This window comes from Dasypus novemcinctus, chromosome 17, assembly GCF_030445035.2.
Source record: "Dasypus novemcinctus isolate mDasNov1 chromosome 17, mDasNov1.1.hap2, whole genome shotgun sequence".
Lineage (NCBI taxonomy): Eukaryota > Metazoa > Chordata > Mammalia > Cingulata > Dasypodidae > Dasypus > Dasypus novemcinctus.
Genome location: NC_080689.1, coordinates 34781367 through 34797409, shown reverse-complemented (window position 1 = coordinate 34797409; position 16043 = coordinate 34781367). Strand labels below are relative to the sequence as shown.

General features: G+C 49.5%; 1 protein-coding gene across 1 annotated transcript; it reads right to left on the bottom strand.

Annotated features, from left to right (window-relative positions):
• Nucleotides 1–11003: 11003 nt before the first annotated feature.
• On the bottom strand, nt 11004–15463 carry TMEM247 (transmembrane protein 247). The gene is made up of 3 exons (XM_058277954.2): nt 15262–15463; nt 14419–14736; nt 11004–11255 (listed from the first exon to the last, which is right to left on the bottom strand). Exons 1-3 carry the CDS (start codon nt 15376–15378, stop codon nt 11010–11012), a joined length of 681 nt encoding a protein of 226 aa, XP_058133937.1. The 5' UTR covers nt 15379–15463; the 3' UTR covers nt 11004–11009.
• Between the last annotated feature and the right edge of the window lie 580 nt (nt 15464–16043).

Sequence of the window (16043 nt, the reverse complement as noted above, 5' to 3'; positions counted from 1 at the left end):
GGGTTTCTTGGCTTTCCGGTTGCATGACGATGTTCTCTCCTTTCTCTTTCAGGTTCCATGAACCTCCTACTTCTGGCTCCCCCCATGGCTTTCTTTATGTCTGAAGTTCTTCTGCTTATAACGGGCTCATAGCCATCAGATTAAGAAAGGCCCACCCTCTTCAGTTGGGTCACACCTTAACTAAAATAAAAAGAGGTCCTATTTATAAGGGGTTCATACCCACAGGTATGAGGATCAAGACCAAGAACATGTCTAAATTGGAGTGCATAATCCAATCCACCTCATTATCCTTCCAAATGGGGGTTTGCACTTCCTCATGAACAAGCTTTGGTCTAAGAAATTGTGCCTTAGTGGTGAAATCATAGGCCAAATGGCAGGATAGTGGAGAAAATATTTTGAATCAAAGAGGCCTTTCGGAGATCCAGAAGGCACGGTAGTTAGGTACTCACTTGTTCCACTCGTGTATTGTATTTAAAGGTTCTTGTCTTAATTTTATGGTAACTTATCCATACCAGGGCTGAGCAGAATCAGGTTGGGGAGGTATCAGAGGTCAGGGTGTCACGGGTGCCTAGTGGAGGGGAGAGGTCAGTTATAGGACAGCAGCACAACCCAACTCTTCCTTGAGATCTCAGCTCTTTCCCCCTTTCTTATTCCTTTGTTACCATGGCCACTGATGATGCTCCCTCCTCCTTTTTCTTCCCCGGCTTACTCTGGTCCCCAGGCCCCACCACTCTTTGTCTGACCAACTTCCCAGAGCTGTTGCCAGCCTCTCTCCACGTCACCGAGCCTACGGCACCCCGCCTTCCTCTTAATACTGTCTGCTGCCTTATTTCCCTGTTCTCAGGCCCCTGCCTTGCCCCTTCCTTAATCTTGATCCAAGCTTTAGCCAAATTACCATCTTCCTTCAAGAAGTAGTATGAAAATGACATTTTTGCACTCTAACCTGATTTGAAATGCATTAAAGATCTGTCTCTTGAAACCTCAAGGTGAAGCAATTTGTGAAGGGAAGAAGCATCCCTTACTGCTGCTTCTGTGCTTAATACCGTTGTTACAGAGTGAATCATGTTCTATTTTTGTCCTACATGGGTTTTCTGTTTAAAGAAATCCCCCAGCATGTCTCTTAGTGAAACAGAAACCTCTAGCATAAATGAAAAAACATCTCAACTTTGGAGTTTGTGAGCTGGTGTCCCCAAAGCTTTTTATTAGGTCCGTAAAGTGGCTAAGAAAATTGAAGCAAATTTGAAAATCAGCAGGTATCACCTAAAAAGCCTGGTTCTTTGGCTTCCCTTGACTACCTGGACATGAAGCGTGCCTCTTCATAATGTGAAAATGGGCAAGAGGCAAGGATTTCCTGTCAGGTACCTCTTGCCACCTTCCCTCCTTAACCTGACCTACCTGGGCCCTCTGGGAGTCTGAATTTGACCCTTTTCTTAATGGATCTGCTTAGAGAATCAAGATTTTCCCGTTGTGTTTGTGGCTTGCTATGGCAGTTAGTTCCTCTGAATTTGGCCGGATACCTGAAAACAGGTGAGCTTTCTACCACCTTGTGATGCTTTCCAGAGTATTCCAGTCAAAGCTTATCATTCTTTAGGAACCCACACAAGTCACCTTAGATTCCAGGGGCTTTGTGTGTGTGCGCATACAGAATTGCCCAGACATGACAGTCAGCGAGTGAATTGTAGGATTTCTCTCTATACAACCACCTCCCTTTTTCACATACCTGCTGCTGTCCTAGAAGCTGCCATGGCATCTTGGTCTTCAGAGGAAGAGCCAGGCATGGCTGATTCAAGAGGGAAACCCTCCCACCCCCAGGATGCCGCCTACAGGAGCACTCGCTGGGGGCACCCAGTAGAGGACAGGGGTGGGGTCCAGGGAAGCTCTCCAGGGCTTTGATTACGGTCTCCGACCACTCCAGAAAATGGCAGATATGTGGAATCGGTGGGCCCAGGAGTGAGGACCTACAGCCCCCTTCACTCTCAAAGGACTCCACAGCCTTTGTGGGAGGAAATGAGAGAATGGGTAGAATAAAAGGGCAGGTTTCTAAACCGAAATCCTTTGAAACTGCTGCCCATAGATCGCCACATATAGAGAGGCACATGATGGGACCATCTGATACTTTTGGAAATATACTCCACATACTATCAAAGCCCCTTTGAATCTTCATTCACAAACCCCAGTAGTCAAGACTACTTCTTTTCCATTAAATCACCTTCCAACTTCAGGCCACATTTGGTCTCTGCCACCTTCTAGCTGAGCAAGCTCAGCTGGATTCCTGAACCTCTCTGTGTCCACGTCTGCAAAGTGGCGACGGCCATGCGCCTCCCTCAAGGGTGTCCAGGGATGACATGACAGTGCATTGGACCAGGCAGATACACAATAGGTATTCTGCTCATGTGAGTCCTTTCTCCCCTTTCCATGAGGAATTCACAGAGCTCTGGCCTTGCTCCCAGTTCTTATTGCCATCTTTCTTTGGTTCGTTCCATTGTTCATTTGTCCCTCAGGCACTTGTTGAGCTCCTGTGGCCTCGCCGGCGGCCGGCAGTGGGGTGGTCTCCACAGCCAGGCTATTAGTCGCTCTGGCCTCTCCTGGCCTGAAGCCAGGGCTGGGCACCTGGCGGAGAGCAGCCGCATGAGAGCACGGCCGGCAGCGGCCTCCTCTCTGGGGTGGGGGGAAGCCCCTGACTATGCCCCCCTCCGACCTCCTCAACCAAGGGATCCTTTGCTCAGCACTTCTTGCACCCGTTCCCTGGCGGCTGTCCTCCAAGGCCTGCTTTCCGCCCCGGGACCTTACAAAGCCTCCTTTGATGAAAAGTTTGATGCCAAGTGACTGTGTCATTTGATACAAGTGAGACTCAAAGGGGTAGAAAATGTAGCTTTATTCTCCTTTTTTTTTTTGGATTTTCAAGCCCAGAAAAAAATGTTCAGCTGAATGGGACTAAGGGCAGAGGCCAGGAGGGGGAGGAGATGTCACAGAGTGAAGTTGAAGAGCAGGAGGCTGTGGCTCGCTGTGAGTAGCCCCTGAAGGCACGGAGGGTGACTGTGCGCCGCGAGATGCCTCCTACTTAGCCGGCCTCCGCTTCCAGAGTTGGTGGGCGTCCCCCAGGGCCACGCGGCCTCCTGTCACCAGGCCTGCTCTGATGGTCCACCCAGTCTCAGGATGTCCACAGCCTGCCTCCCTCTCTGCTGTTGATGTAGGGAGCATAGGGGGCAGTCTCCACGTGGGGCTTAAAGGGGCCTCCTTCATCCACCTCCAGGGTCGGCTTCCTGGGCGTGAGACCAAGACCTGGCGCTGGGGGAAGCGGACTTGGCCCAGTGGTTAGGGTGTCCGCCTACCACATGGGAGGCCCGTCAAACCCCGGGCCTCCATGACCCGTGTGGAGCTGGCCCATGTGCAGTGCTGATGTGTGGAGCTGGCCCATGTGCAGTGCTGATGCGTGCAAGGCGTGCTGTGCCACGCAGGGGTGTCCCTCGCAGGGCCCCACGCACAAGGAGTGCGCCCCGTAAAGAGAGCCGCCCAGCGCGAAAGAAAGTGCAGCCTGCCCAGGAATGGCACCGCACACACGGAGAGCTGATGCAGCAAGACAAAACAAAAAAAAAGAGGCAGAGATTCCGGGGGCTGCTGACAAAAATACAAGTGGACACAGAAGAATACACAGCAAGTGGACACAGAGAAATGACAACTGGCGGGGGTGGGGAAGGAGAAATAAATAAAAAATAAATCAAAAAATAAAAGACCTGGTGCTGGGGCTGCCTGGCACCTGGCTTAATGCTCTGCTGGTGCCCTCTTGAAATTTCTAATAGTTCTTGAAACAGGGACTCTGCATTTTCATTTTGCACCAGGCCCTGCAATTGATAGAGCTGGTTCTGTCCACCTCTCCCAGTTCTTGAAATTTAAGCCGGCAACCAATATTCACTCCCTGCTCAATTCCTCTTACTAATACCTCTCATTTGCATAGCTCTCCATTTGTGATGAGTTTTCACCCCCATTATCATACTGAACTGCAGCAGCAGCCCAGGAGGGGCTCACATCTCAGACTCATGGCTGAGAAGATCATTTGTGGAGTTGCCTCAGGAACCCAGGATTTAGGTGCCACCCCCTTTGCTCTCTTTGAGGAACAAAACTGCCTGCCTCCTGACACTATCTGTAATCCCCTCCTACTTAAGTGTAAGGGATTTTTTAAGTCTAAAGCTGATCTCCCCCTTTGCTCTTGATAGTGGGCAAAGCCCTCCAAGGGCACTAATAAATACTAATGAACCTGCAGCTGCTGCTTCTTTGGCTAATTAAATCTAAATAAGTCACAGACTTTAAATTATGCAACAAGGCTTGGCCAAAAGAGCTTAAAAATGTGGGATCCCCAGCTTTTCTGCTGTGCCCTGTGGAAAAATACCATCTTTTAATCATGCACAACCTTCCTGAAGGAGCAGTGGTAACCTTTAAATAATGAATGTGAATGTAGATTAGCAGGATTTTCCCAAAGCCATGCACATTGGCATATCAGAGCCAGATTAAAAAAGGGACTGAGGCTGAGCCAGGCCTGGGGGGATTCTGGAACTTTCGGGTGAATCCCAGAGTGCTGGGTGAACTCACTGGTTCCCCAGGAGCCTGGATCCAGGGTTGGTGAGAGAATATCGAGAGAGGAGGAGCAGATGTCTGCCTCCAGCCTCCGGCCTCCAGCCTCTGCCTCCTGATGGTGCACAGCAACCTCTGCCCGCCTGGGCCTGCAGGAACATTGCCGGAGTCTCCCACTGCACTTCCGGGGGCTACTGCACCCAGTTATCCTCCCTCTCGTTTCCTATCAATTCCTCAGCCCACTCGCACCACCACCGCCACCCCTGACAGATGCTCCAGACCACGGGCAGTGTCTTCATAAGGGAGGACAGGGTGACTTGAGTCCTAGAATTTCTTTTGTACCTGGAAGGGATCCCCTCATCGGCCACCTAGAGCCGTGTGCACACGAATCACCAGGGACACTGTGAAAGCATCTGCTGCAGTGGGGCAGGGGAGGGGCCGGAGATGCTGCATCTGTGCCAGCTCCAGGAACTGCTGCTGCTGCTGGTCCTCAGGCCACCCGGGCAGTGGCCGGGACTGAGGCTTCTCAACTTTGGCATCACGTTAGAATCAGCTAGGGGGCTTTTAAGGCTATCAAAGCCCCTGGGCGCAATCTCAGATCAACTAAATCGGAAATGCTGAAAATCAGAGTCCAGGCTTTTTTTTAAAACACTAATTAGAGTCTAGATAATTTATAGGCCACCCAAATGAAGCCTAGAAAGCTTAACTGACTTGCTTGGAGTCATCTGCTAAATTGGGATTAGAAACAGACGTAGCAGGGAAGTGGCCTTTGGAAACGGCCTGCTCCTTCTTCCCGCCTGCAGTTTCCCTGCTCGGCCAGTCCTTGGGCTCAGGAGAGCCTGCCTGAAACCTCACCTTAGTGCTTCATTTCCTGGGTCGCAGCTGGGTGGACCTTTATCACACAGAGGATGTGGTGCACACTCAGCCTTCAGTGGCTGCGCGTGAGGGGCTGACCACATCCCCCTTTGGCCCGCAGGGGAGATACAGGGGACACTGGGCTCTGATCTGGGGAGCCGGGACTCAGAGAAGGAGGGAATTTGGAGTCAAACTTGCAGCTTTGCTCTGGGCCCAGAAGGGCCTGCCCTCCCGAGGGCCCCGGCTATCCTGCTTGTGGAAGCCAGGCAGAGGTCAGGGCCAAGCCGGGAGGATGAGGGCAGAGCTGCTCCAGGCGCGCGTCCAAGGAAAACCATGACCTTCCCGCTGCGGCATGTGAGTGGGGCCTCAAGGCAGGAGGGCAGCAGCCCGCCCCGTGCAGATTGGCTACAGTTGTTCTCCACCCGAGTCCCTCAATCCCAGGATGCTGGGGCTCCAGAGGCGTTGGGAAAGCCGGCGGGAGCTGCACCCAAGGACGTAGGGTATGGTGGACACAGTAATTTACTTATTCAATATAGTTCCCTTCCTCCCCCATACAATCAGAATCCTAATTGTTTGAGGCCGCCACAGTGCCCAGGTAAAACAGCTTACAACCTTGGACTCACTGCAGATGACAGGAGACACATGAACCCGTTCTGACCCATGACAGGTAAGCAGAAGTCTCTAGGTTGGTCTACTGGAAAAGTTTTTAAAAGTTGGCCCCTTTTCCTTAATCTCTTTTCTGATCTAGAGTTGTGGCATTGAGACCTGGAGGTACAGCAGCCATTTTGAGATCATGAGGCTGACCGGGCAAGGACGGAGGGCAAGGGGTAGGTTGGGTCCTCCATAATTTCCTAGAGCAGTTTCATCAGCCTTGTACTGCCTACCTGGGATTTCTTAGTATGTGAGAAACAAACCTCTACTAAGGCTAAGCCACTGTAACTGAGTTTCTTTGACCGGCCGGTGAATGTGAGCCTCAAATCCAGGGCCTCAGAAAGAATGTTCCTGGACTGGAAATGGGAAGGGAAGGTCAGGGGGCAAGAACAAGGTTCCCAGGGGAGGAGGAGAGATGGAGGCTTTTTTTTTTTTCTTGTCTCATCATACTCTAGAATGTTCAGGGAATCCCATTTCTTGAGTGATTAAGTTCATTTTCCTGATCCCAACATTTGAGACCCTACAAAATTTGGGCCCAACCCATTTTTCTAGGCATTACCTTTTGTTTTTCTTTTTTCAAAAAAGATTTATTTATTCTCCCCCTTCCCCTCCTTCTGCCCTGCTATTTTTGCTGTATCCATTCACTGTGTGATCTTCTCTATTTCTTTTTGGTCTTCTCATTTTTTTCTCCTTTAGGATTCACCAGGATTTGATCCTGGGGACCTCTGATGTGGAGAGAGGTTCCCTGTCAGCTGCGCCACCTCAGTTCCTGGTCTCTGCTGTGCTGCACCTTGACTCTCCCCTTCATCTCTCTTTTGTCGCATCACCACCTTGCTGCGTGACTCACTTGCATGGGCACTGGCTCACCATGCGGGCCCTGGCTCACCGTGTGGGCACACTTTCTCTTCTTTTTCACCAGGAGGCCCCAGGGATCAAACCCGGGTACTCCTATATGGTAGATGGAAGCCCTATCACTTGAGCCACATCTGCTTCCCCAGGCATGTTACCATTACACCCTTCACTCAAGCAAGGATGGCCTTTCTCTTTCACCTGCATACAGATGATATTCTCATCCTGTTTTAGGGTGTGTCAGTTTTCCCTCTTCTTTTCTACCTGTTTCAGACTTACCTGCTGTGACAGTTTGAGATTATTTTATGAATCCCAAAAAGAGAAAGATCATGTTTGTAAACTGTTCTTCCAGGTATGATACCCTTTGATTATATTAGGTTCAGGTGAGGGGCCCTTGCTTAAATTACCTGTTAAGATTAGGGCTATGATTCGATCATGTCAGTAAGGTGTGACTCAGGATGAGCCTGGTGGGCTGATATAAACAGACACTCACTCAAGGATACACACAGACTAGAGAACTTAGTCATTTTGATCCTGTCATGTGACAGAAAGGAAAAAGCGCCAACAGCTAAAGCCCTGGAGACAGATGGATTATTTGCCTGTTAGCTTACAGTAGACCTTGGGAAGAGAATGGAGACTGATATAGAAGGCCCAGAAAGAAACGAGCCCTATGCCAGGAGAGAGAGGGAGACTAAAAAGGAAGGCTGAATCCTCGCAGAGATAGCGACCATCTTGCTTCAACACGTGGCAACTCACCGGTGAGAAAGCAGCCTTGAGTTGGACTCTTAGGGCCTTGTAACTGTAAGCTTTTACCCCAAATAAATACCCTTTAAAAAAGCCAATGGGTTTCTGGAACTTTGCATCAGCACCCCCTTGGCTGACTAGTACACCTGCCCTTGTAAACTGCTCCTCAGAGAAGTCTTCACTCTTCACCCCGGGCTCTGGGGACCTCTTCTCCTTTGGTGTCTCTAACCACTGAGCTCTGGATGCTGATAGCTTCTTTGCATGTTCACGCATGTCAGCCTATTCCCCCCAGAAAGGCTGTGAGAGCCTCCACGGCAGGATCTTAGGAGCTTGAGCTCCGGAGTCACTTGCGATCAAATTCCGGGTATGCTGCATACTAGCTGGGGTGAGTTGGGGTAAATCACACAACCTCTGTGGGCTTCAGTGTCCTCATCTGTGAAATGGGTATATTACACAAGTTCTGCCTCCCAGGGTTGTGGCGAAGGAAAGCTCCGTAGAGCATTTCACAGAGTGCCTGGGACACTGGAGGAGCTTAGGAAGTGCTTGTACATTGAATGGTTGCCTGCTTGGTAACACCTCAGCTGTGCTTCTTTCCTATCTGTCTCTCCTTCTCACTTTCTGCTTTGCATTTGGACCAGGAAGGTTTGAGGAGTAACTATGAGCTGTTCTCATTTTCCCAGAGAGCAGATCTTAGGGCTCTGACTTCAGTCTTCAACCACAGTAAGAGGGACAGATGTCAGACTTCAGGCCTATTCCTAAGGGTGTGAGATGAGGGATGCTAACTTAACTACTCAAGAAGGTCAGTCTTTCCGTGGTGATTTTTGCAAGCTCCTACTTCTGTCTGTAATAACAAGATTAGCAGGTGGGCATTAATTGCTTGAGATCCTTACCTCCTCCCCCTTCTCACACCTCATTCCCAACCTAGAAACCCAGATCAAGATTAGCAGTGCCCATAGCAAAAAGCCCATTGTGGAACGCTTAATGAAAAATGGCAGATTCATTACTTCCAAGTAAGTACTTGTCACACACAGATCTAAATGGGTGTGGATACATTGATTTGGCCGGAAAATGAGAAGTCACCGTAGACTTCAGTGGCATAATAACGTACTGACATTGAGGTCCTCAGACAGTCTTCTTTCTTTCATGTGTTTGCACTGAGCACTCCTCAGTCCAAGGAGACGGAAACTTACTCTTTTGTCCCTCTTAAGCCATGGCTCTGCCCATGGGAAGAGGAAGGGCCAATACAGGTCGTGACTGAAGGCACAGCAGTGTCCAGCCTCATTCCGTTTTGCTGCATTGTCACTAGAGTGAAGTCCCCTATGCCATAGCCAGCCAGGCAGCCGCCCTTTCTGAACTGGGCTGGTGGGGTCAGATGAGCTGACATTCTGCAAGGTGGGTATGTTGGAGAAGGGGTTGGGGAGCTGGCGACTAGGGGAATTGAACTCCTTTTCTGTGTTACATACACCCAGGGCAGCTTCATTTTGGGTCTTCTCACGAGCCCTCTAGTGTTCAAAGTCTGTTCCTTTTGGTTGTGGCTGAATGTTTATTGTAGGGCTGTATACATCTCTCTTTATTGTGGACAACTGTCTGCTTTGTATCTCTTGTGTGTGTGTATTGGAGTTGGTGTATATGTTTTAGGGTAAGTCTGCATGTATTTGCTGGCTTGGGCTGGTAGGCAGTTGTACGTATGTGTGTGAGTGTGTGTGTGTGTGCACGTGCATGTGTCTTTGAAGGTTGGGTATGTGTACCTGTTCTTTTTTTCTACTTTTCCAATAGAGCAGCACTTGTGAGTTCTCAGACCCCTCAGTCCCTTGGGGGCATGCCCATATTTGTCACCCTACTCCACCCAAGGGATGTACTGTTTGGTGAGAGGGATACCCCTTGCCCTCCAGGTTCTGCCAGGCCTGTGCTGAGCTCCCAGGAGGTTCTCCTTTTTAATTGTCTGTTTCCTGAGAGCAGGGCTCGGACATGGCTGACTGTTTCCAGGCCTGCTCAACCCAGTGGTAAACGCAGCCCCGTCAATGGCTTTGTGATGACATCCTGACATGCTTGCACAGCTGAAAAGAGCTCTGGGAGGCTTGGCTGCTGTATTAGTTTCTTATTGCTGCTGTAACATATCACCTAAACTTATGGCTCAAAGTGACATGAACTTATTTTCTTACAGGTCCTGGAGATCAGAAGTCTAAAATGGGTTAGCAGGGCTGTGCTCCTTTTAGAGACTATAGGGCAATCTGCTTTCTTGCCCTATCCAGCTTCTAGAGGCTGCTTACATTCCATGGCTCGTGGTCTTGCATCCCTCCACCCTCTGCTTGTCACCCCAGCTACTTCAGGGACTCTGACCCTCCTGCCTGCCTCTTATAAGGACCTTTGTGATTACATTGGGCTCACCTGGATAATCCAGGGTAATCTCCCCAACTCAAGACCCTTAATCACAATCTGCGAAGTCTTCTTGTCATGTGTGGTAGGTTGTATTATGTACCTCAGAAAAAGACATGGTCTTAATCTTCGTCCCTTCCTGAAGTTCATATAAACCCACTATAAATAGGACCTTTTGAAGATGTTATTTTTAGTTAAGGTGTGGCCCTCCAGAATGAGGTTGGACATCAGTCCTATTACAGGAGGTTTTATGAAGACAAAGCTCTGTGGAGACGAAGCTGGAAGTCAGTGGAACCCAGGACAGAAAGGAGAAGACATCACCATGTGCATTGCCAAGGAGCAAGGGTCCCTGGCAGCCAGCCCTAGAATGCCCCTGTCTTTGGGGAAAAAACATTGCCTTGCTGACACCTTGATTTTAGACTTCTTCTAGCCTCAAGACCATGAGCCAATAGATTCCTATTGTTTAAGCCAACTCATCACATGGTATTCATTTTAGCAGCTGTGAAAGCAAGATACCATGTAAAGTAATATATTCACAGGTTCCTGAGACTAGGACATGGATATATTCAGGGAGCAATTACTTCTTCTACCAGTTTCCCATGCCTCAGGAAAGATCTATGAAAGTGAGTAGATGGGGTAGACTCCAAGCTAGCCTGGTCATGGTGTGATTTCTGGGATTCTGGAAATGCTTTCTAAACTGCTCCAACCCACAAATACTTCCCTAACCTGCTAACCTCTGAAATCCTTCTCTCAGGGGATAGTCTTGGAATGTAAGCAGCCTCTAGAAGCAACTGTCAGAACTTAGGCTCAGTACAAGGGGCCCAAACATTCTTCTTCACACTAAAGTGTAAATGGCTGGCAGCAGAGCCTTTTCTTAGAGTAGGTTCTGATGGAGGAAGGCACAATGTGAGGGAAGAATGTGTCAGGGAAGGAGGCGGAAGGGAGGCAGGGGGGTCTAACCTGGCTCATTTTCTAGTGACACCCTTGCTGGGGATTCCTAGTGATGGAGAGAGCAAAGGCACTTGGAAGTAGGACCAGAAAGTTTTAATCAAACAGAGCAAAATGGCCGCAATGCAGAACAGGTAGTGCTTGGAGAAGAGAAAGAAGACCATCTCCTTGGTGACATAGATTATGTGTATAAAGATGAAGCAGTACAGGAACATGGCAAACTGGTTCTGGGGGAGCAGGAGGTCCTGGAAGCCTCCCGAAAACTGTGGGGGAAAGAAGACAGTGATGCAGGCAAAACCAGGGCTTGGTGTCTGGACTCAGGAGTCAGACAGATCTGGTTCCAATCCTGCTCCATCCCTTCCTGACTGTGACCTTGGGCAGGTTGTCTTCCTTACCTAAGGAAAGGGTCACAGTGCCCACTTCACAAGACTATGAGAAAGAATGAGTCAATAAATGAAAAGTCCCCAGGAAGTTAACTGGGACATAGGACAAACTCATTTTTCTTCTTCTCAAGTCTGTTCTTAGCCCCCCTGACCTGGGAGCCTGGAAAACATTACCCTTTCTCTTTACATTCTGTACTGCCCACCAGAGCTACACATGCGGGCAGTCTCTCTCTGACTCCAGCATCCCCAGATCTGGATTCTGGGTCTTGGGCGTGTTCTCTGTTCGTTTTGTCCTAGTACTCAACTTTGTTTTTCGGACAGTGGCAGAATGAGAAGGAGTCCCTTGGGTACGAAGGTCCTGGTACACGTCATACTAGGTCCTTCAGCTCAGGTAGGTGCTGAGAGATGGGTGATGAGGCCCCCTCCCCCCCGAATTCTTGGAGTACTGGACTTGGGGAAAGCAGCTTGAGTTGTCTGGCTAATCCTGCCTGGGAGTTGCTCTTTTCCAGAATCTGTACAATTGGGGGACTGAGAGGCCCCATTTTAACTGTATAAGCATCAACTTTTAAGTAAGGCATAAGCTGATATAATTATTTTAATCTAGAGTTAATAAAGATCACCCATTGTTTTCTTAAAATATATTTTTAAAAGCCTGCACATTTTTTTGTAAGCAGTCAGATGGCAGGGACTGAGATGCCCTAAAACAGCTGAAAACAACATCAACAAACAAAAACACTCAAAGCAATATTTTCAATACAGTAAAATCTATCGATAGATGGATGGATTGATTGATGGATTGATGGATCAATTGATCTACCTACCTATCTACTCATCCATACAGAAAAAGAGCTGGGAGGGAGAGGGGGCTTGTGAAGCTTCAAAACCCAAGTCAACTCCTCACCTTTTGGTAAACAGGCAAAAAGTAAAACACTTTTGTAAAATATTACCAAAGGCTTGGGACATACCAATGCTGAAACAACTACACGAAATGTGAAGGCAACTGAATAAAACTGAGGGGCAGAATATAACTTCAGTTACGCCACCTCTAAGAGGAATAGCAAGGAAGGTTCAAGGCCAGAGGATGGACCTGATGTAATGGGAGTGGAAGGCTGGGCCATCTAACGAGTCTCTGCAGACTCATGGATTTGTGGGCGCTCTGCCACTTATCTGCCATCTGTGTAATGTTTTCAGGCTGAAATGCTGATGGATGATCATTATGATTTTGATAACAAAATGGGCATTTGTGAAACCCCTTGGACTTTTCAAAACACTTTCAGTGGTCTATCTTTTGAACAGAAGACAGCAGATGGAACTATACAATTCCCAAGGGTTTCCATCTCCTCCGGCAAAGAGAAAGATTTTCAAACTAGAAAGAGGAAAGCAGATATGGTTAGGAGAAGACATAGACCAAAGGTATACTACAATACCATTTGTCTGCATTAAGTAGGTCCAGGCTCCAACTTTGACAATTTACATACCAGGATACTGAGAAAAACCACAAGTTTGGAAATAAGCATTACTTATGAGAATTCAAAAATTTCAGGAAATGTGCCAGAATCTTAGTGACAAGGCAAAATTTTTCAAAAAGAGGAAACAGATGGATTCTGGAAATCACAGTTCAGTGAGTTTGACCCAGCTTAGCAAAATCAGTTAGTGTACATTAAAGCAGGTATTTCGTGAGCAAGAAAAACAAAGTGATCATTGTTAGAAGCCAGCGTGTGTGCATTAGGGAAAAAACATGCAAGACTAACCCTATTTTCTTTGAAAAACAAACTGGCCAGTCAAGAGAGGAAATATGTTAGATACTATAATTTCTTAATTCTAGGAAACCATCTGACAGCATGTCTCAGGATAGTTTTTCGGACAAGGTGGAGAAATGGGAGCTAGAGAAAATGTAACTTGAGGGTGCTTATGAATGGAACACTGTGAACCTGTAGGTGGATCTTTAGTGGTATTTACTGTAGGTCATATCCTCTTCAACAATTATAGCAATGACTTGGATAAAGACAGAAGGCAAGCTTCTCAGAACTGTGGATGACTCAGAGCTGGGAAGCATAGCTAATACATTACATCCCAATAAAACTGAAAAGAGATGACTGTAACTTGCTGCATTTGGGTCAAGAAGTGAATTGCATGAGTACATAAAAATGGTAATAGCTTACATTTATTGAGTGCTTACCTAATGTGCTGGGCTCACTGCAAAGTGCTTCAAATGCACTCTCTCATTTAATCCTCCCACAATTCTGCGGGGTAGGTACTACTTCATGGAGGAGCACTGAGGCTCCAAGAGGATTAGTAATTTCCCAACGTCACACGGTTTATGCATGGTGGAGCCAGGATTTTAAACCAGGACTGTCTGACTTTAAAGCCCAGGCAATGTTACTTTAAATAATAACATTTCCTAGTATTGAGTGCTTGTGGGGGTCCAGCCACTGGGCTGAGCACTCCACAACTCAGATGCAAGAAGGTCTCCTGCTAACCCTTTAGTGTGATCAGGTATAGAGTTGTCCCTTTCATAGGAATAGATGCCTAAGTTTTAGTTGAATACAAGGTACTGTGATCCAACAGGGCAAATGCAGCCCTCATCCAGGGGGGCCATAGTTTGCCCAGTCTGCAGTGGGATTCTGGGTCTAGTTCCCAGACGTAGCAGTTAAAGAGATGCAGCGAGGGATGGAGAGTGGTGGGAAGCCAGTGACAGGGAAATGCTGAGGACTAGGGTTATATTTGCTGGAGAAGGAAAGCCAGGGGCCACCTGTGAGAAGCTAGAGCAAGGACTGCGGGGTGGACCCGGGGAGTTGGGGCCTTCCTCCGGTCAAGTCCCCTTAAAGAGCTGGATTCCAAGCTGAGCATGCAAGCTCTTTCTAACAGAGCCACCCTAAACGGGCAGTAGTCTCGAAAGCAGCAAGCAGCCCTGGCTCTGGAAGTGACCCAGAGCCGTGGGGCACGGCCGCGCCGTCCTTTTCGGATGAGCAGGTGCGGTGGGCTCCGCGGAGCCGTGCCTCCCCCACCCGCCGCGGCAGGGCGCCGTGGTCCCGTCACCTACCAGGCGGGGCGCCGCCTGCTGCTGCAGCTGCTCCATCGCCTCCTCGTGCTGCCGCTGCCGCTCGTTCTCCTCGTGCAGGTACTTGAGGCGGGTGAGCTCGAACTCCATGCGCACCTTCTCCAGCTCCATCTCGGCCTTGAGCTCGGTCTTCCGGTCCGGGGTGAGGCCCGCGGGTTTGGGCCCGTCGCCCGCCTGGCCCTTGGTGGCGGGGCCGGCCTTGGGGGGCAGCTGCTTGGGGGGCCCTGGGCACCCACCGTCCTGGCAAGCCTCTGTCTCCTCCAGATAGTCGTAGGAGTCTGGCTTGGGGGACTCTGCCTCCTGGGTGGGAGAGTGAGGAGTTGGGAGAGGGGCGCCCCTCCCCGCACCCCCGCCCCCCCCCCCGCATCCCTGCACCCCCTGCACCCCTGCACCCCAGGCCAGCTTGCAAGTGGCGGAGTTGGGAAGTTGAAGTAGTAGTTTGTCTTCCTGGTAATTCTCGGATCACCACAGAGGCAACCCCATCCCCACCTCCACTGAGCTTTGGGACCATTAGATGCACAAGGTCCTTGGGGGGCTACAGGAGGAAGAAGAAACCCAGGATCTGCACTGAGAAAACACAAACATACAGGGACCAACAAAAGGGTGATAGTCACTGGGTCCCATCCATAGAGAGGAAAAGGCTCCAAATGGAGAAGTAGATGGGAGAGAACAGCCAGCTGCAAGGGACTTCACCATCTTAGGAAGGGCTACCTGGTCCCTGGTTACAGCTGGGAAAGGGGTGCAGCACACTCAGCAACCCTCACAGGTCCCCTTCCTCCCCCTGACGGAACAGGCAGGGGCAGCGAGACGGGGCATCACCCTTACCACGGAAGCCCGTGATTTCCCTTCTGGTGTGGGATCACCAGGCAGCATCTTGGGGAAGGCTGGGCAGCTTTCTCCGGCCCCCCGGGCTTCCATCATCTCCCTGTCCTCTGTTGCCATCCAGAAAATCACGATGCTGCCTGCCGGGGCCAAAGGACATCTTCTGAGGCACCAACATTTGGCCTCACCAGAGTCCACAGCCCAGCCACCATCACAATCCCCTGTCCTCACAATGGCCCGCATTCCTCTTGTTGCTAGGGCCCCTCTGGCAGAGGGTGTGACACCTTTGAGGTGCTGTCATTAAAAGCTGCAGGAAGGAGCTGATGGAGCTCAGTGGTTAAGCTCAGGCTTCCCACATATGAGGTCCCGGCTTCAGTCCTGAGCCACTGGTACCTCAGCAAAAACCCACCAAAAACCTGCAGGAAGGGGCTTTCCCACTCCCAAGAGACTGCTTTTTTTTTTTTTAAGCTTTATTTTATTTATTCCACCCCTCCTCCCCCCTGTTGCTGCCTATTCTCTGTGTCTGTTTTTTGTGTCCTCCCCGTGTCCTCTCTTTTGGAGGCACCAGAAACTGAACCCAGGACCTCCCATGTGGGAGAGAGGCATCCAGTCTCTTGAGCCAGCTTTGCTCCCTCCTTGTTGTGTCTCTTATTGTGTTTCCTCATTGCGTCATCTTATGTCAGCTAACCACATTAGCCCATCATGTCAGCTAACAATCTTGCTTGTTGTCTTTACAAGACACAGACACTGGGAACCAAACCTGGGACCTTCTGTGTGGTAGGCAG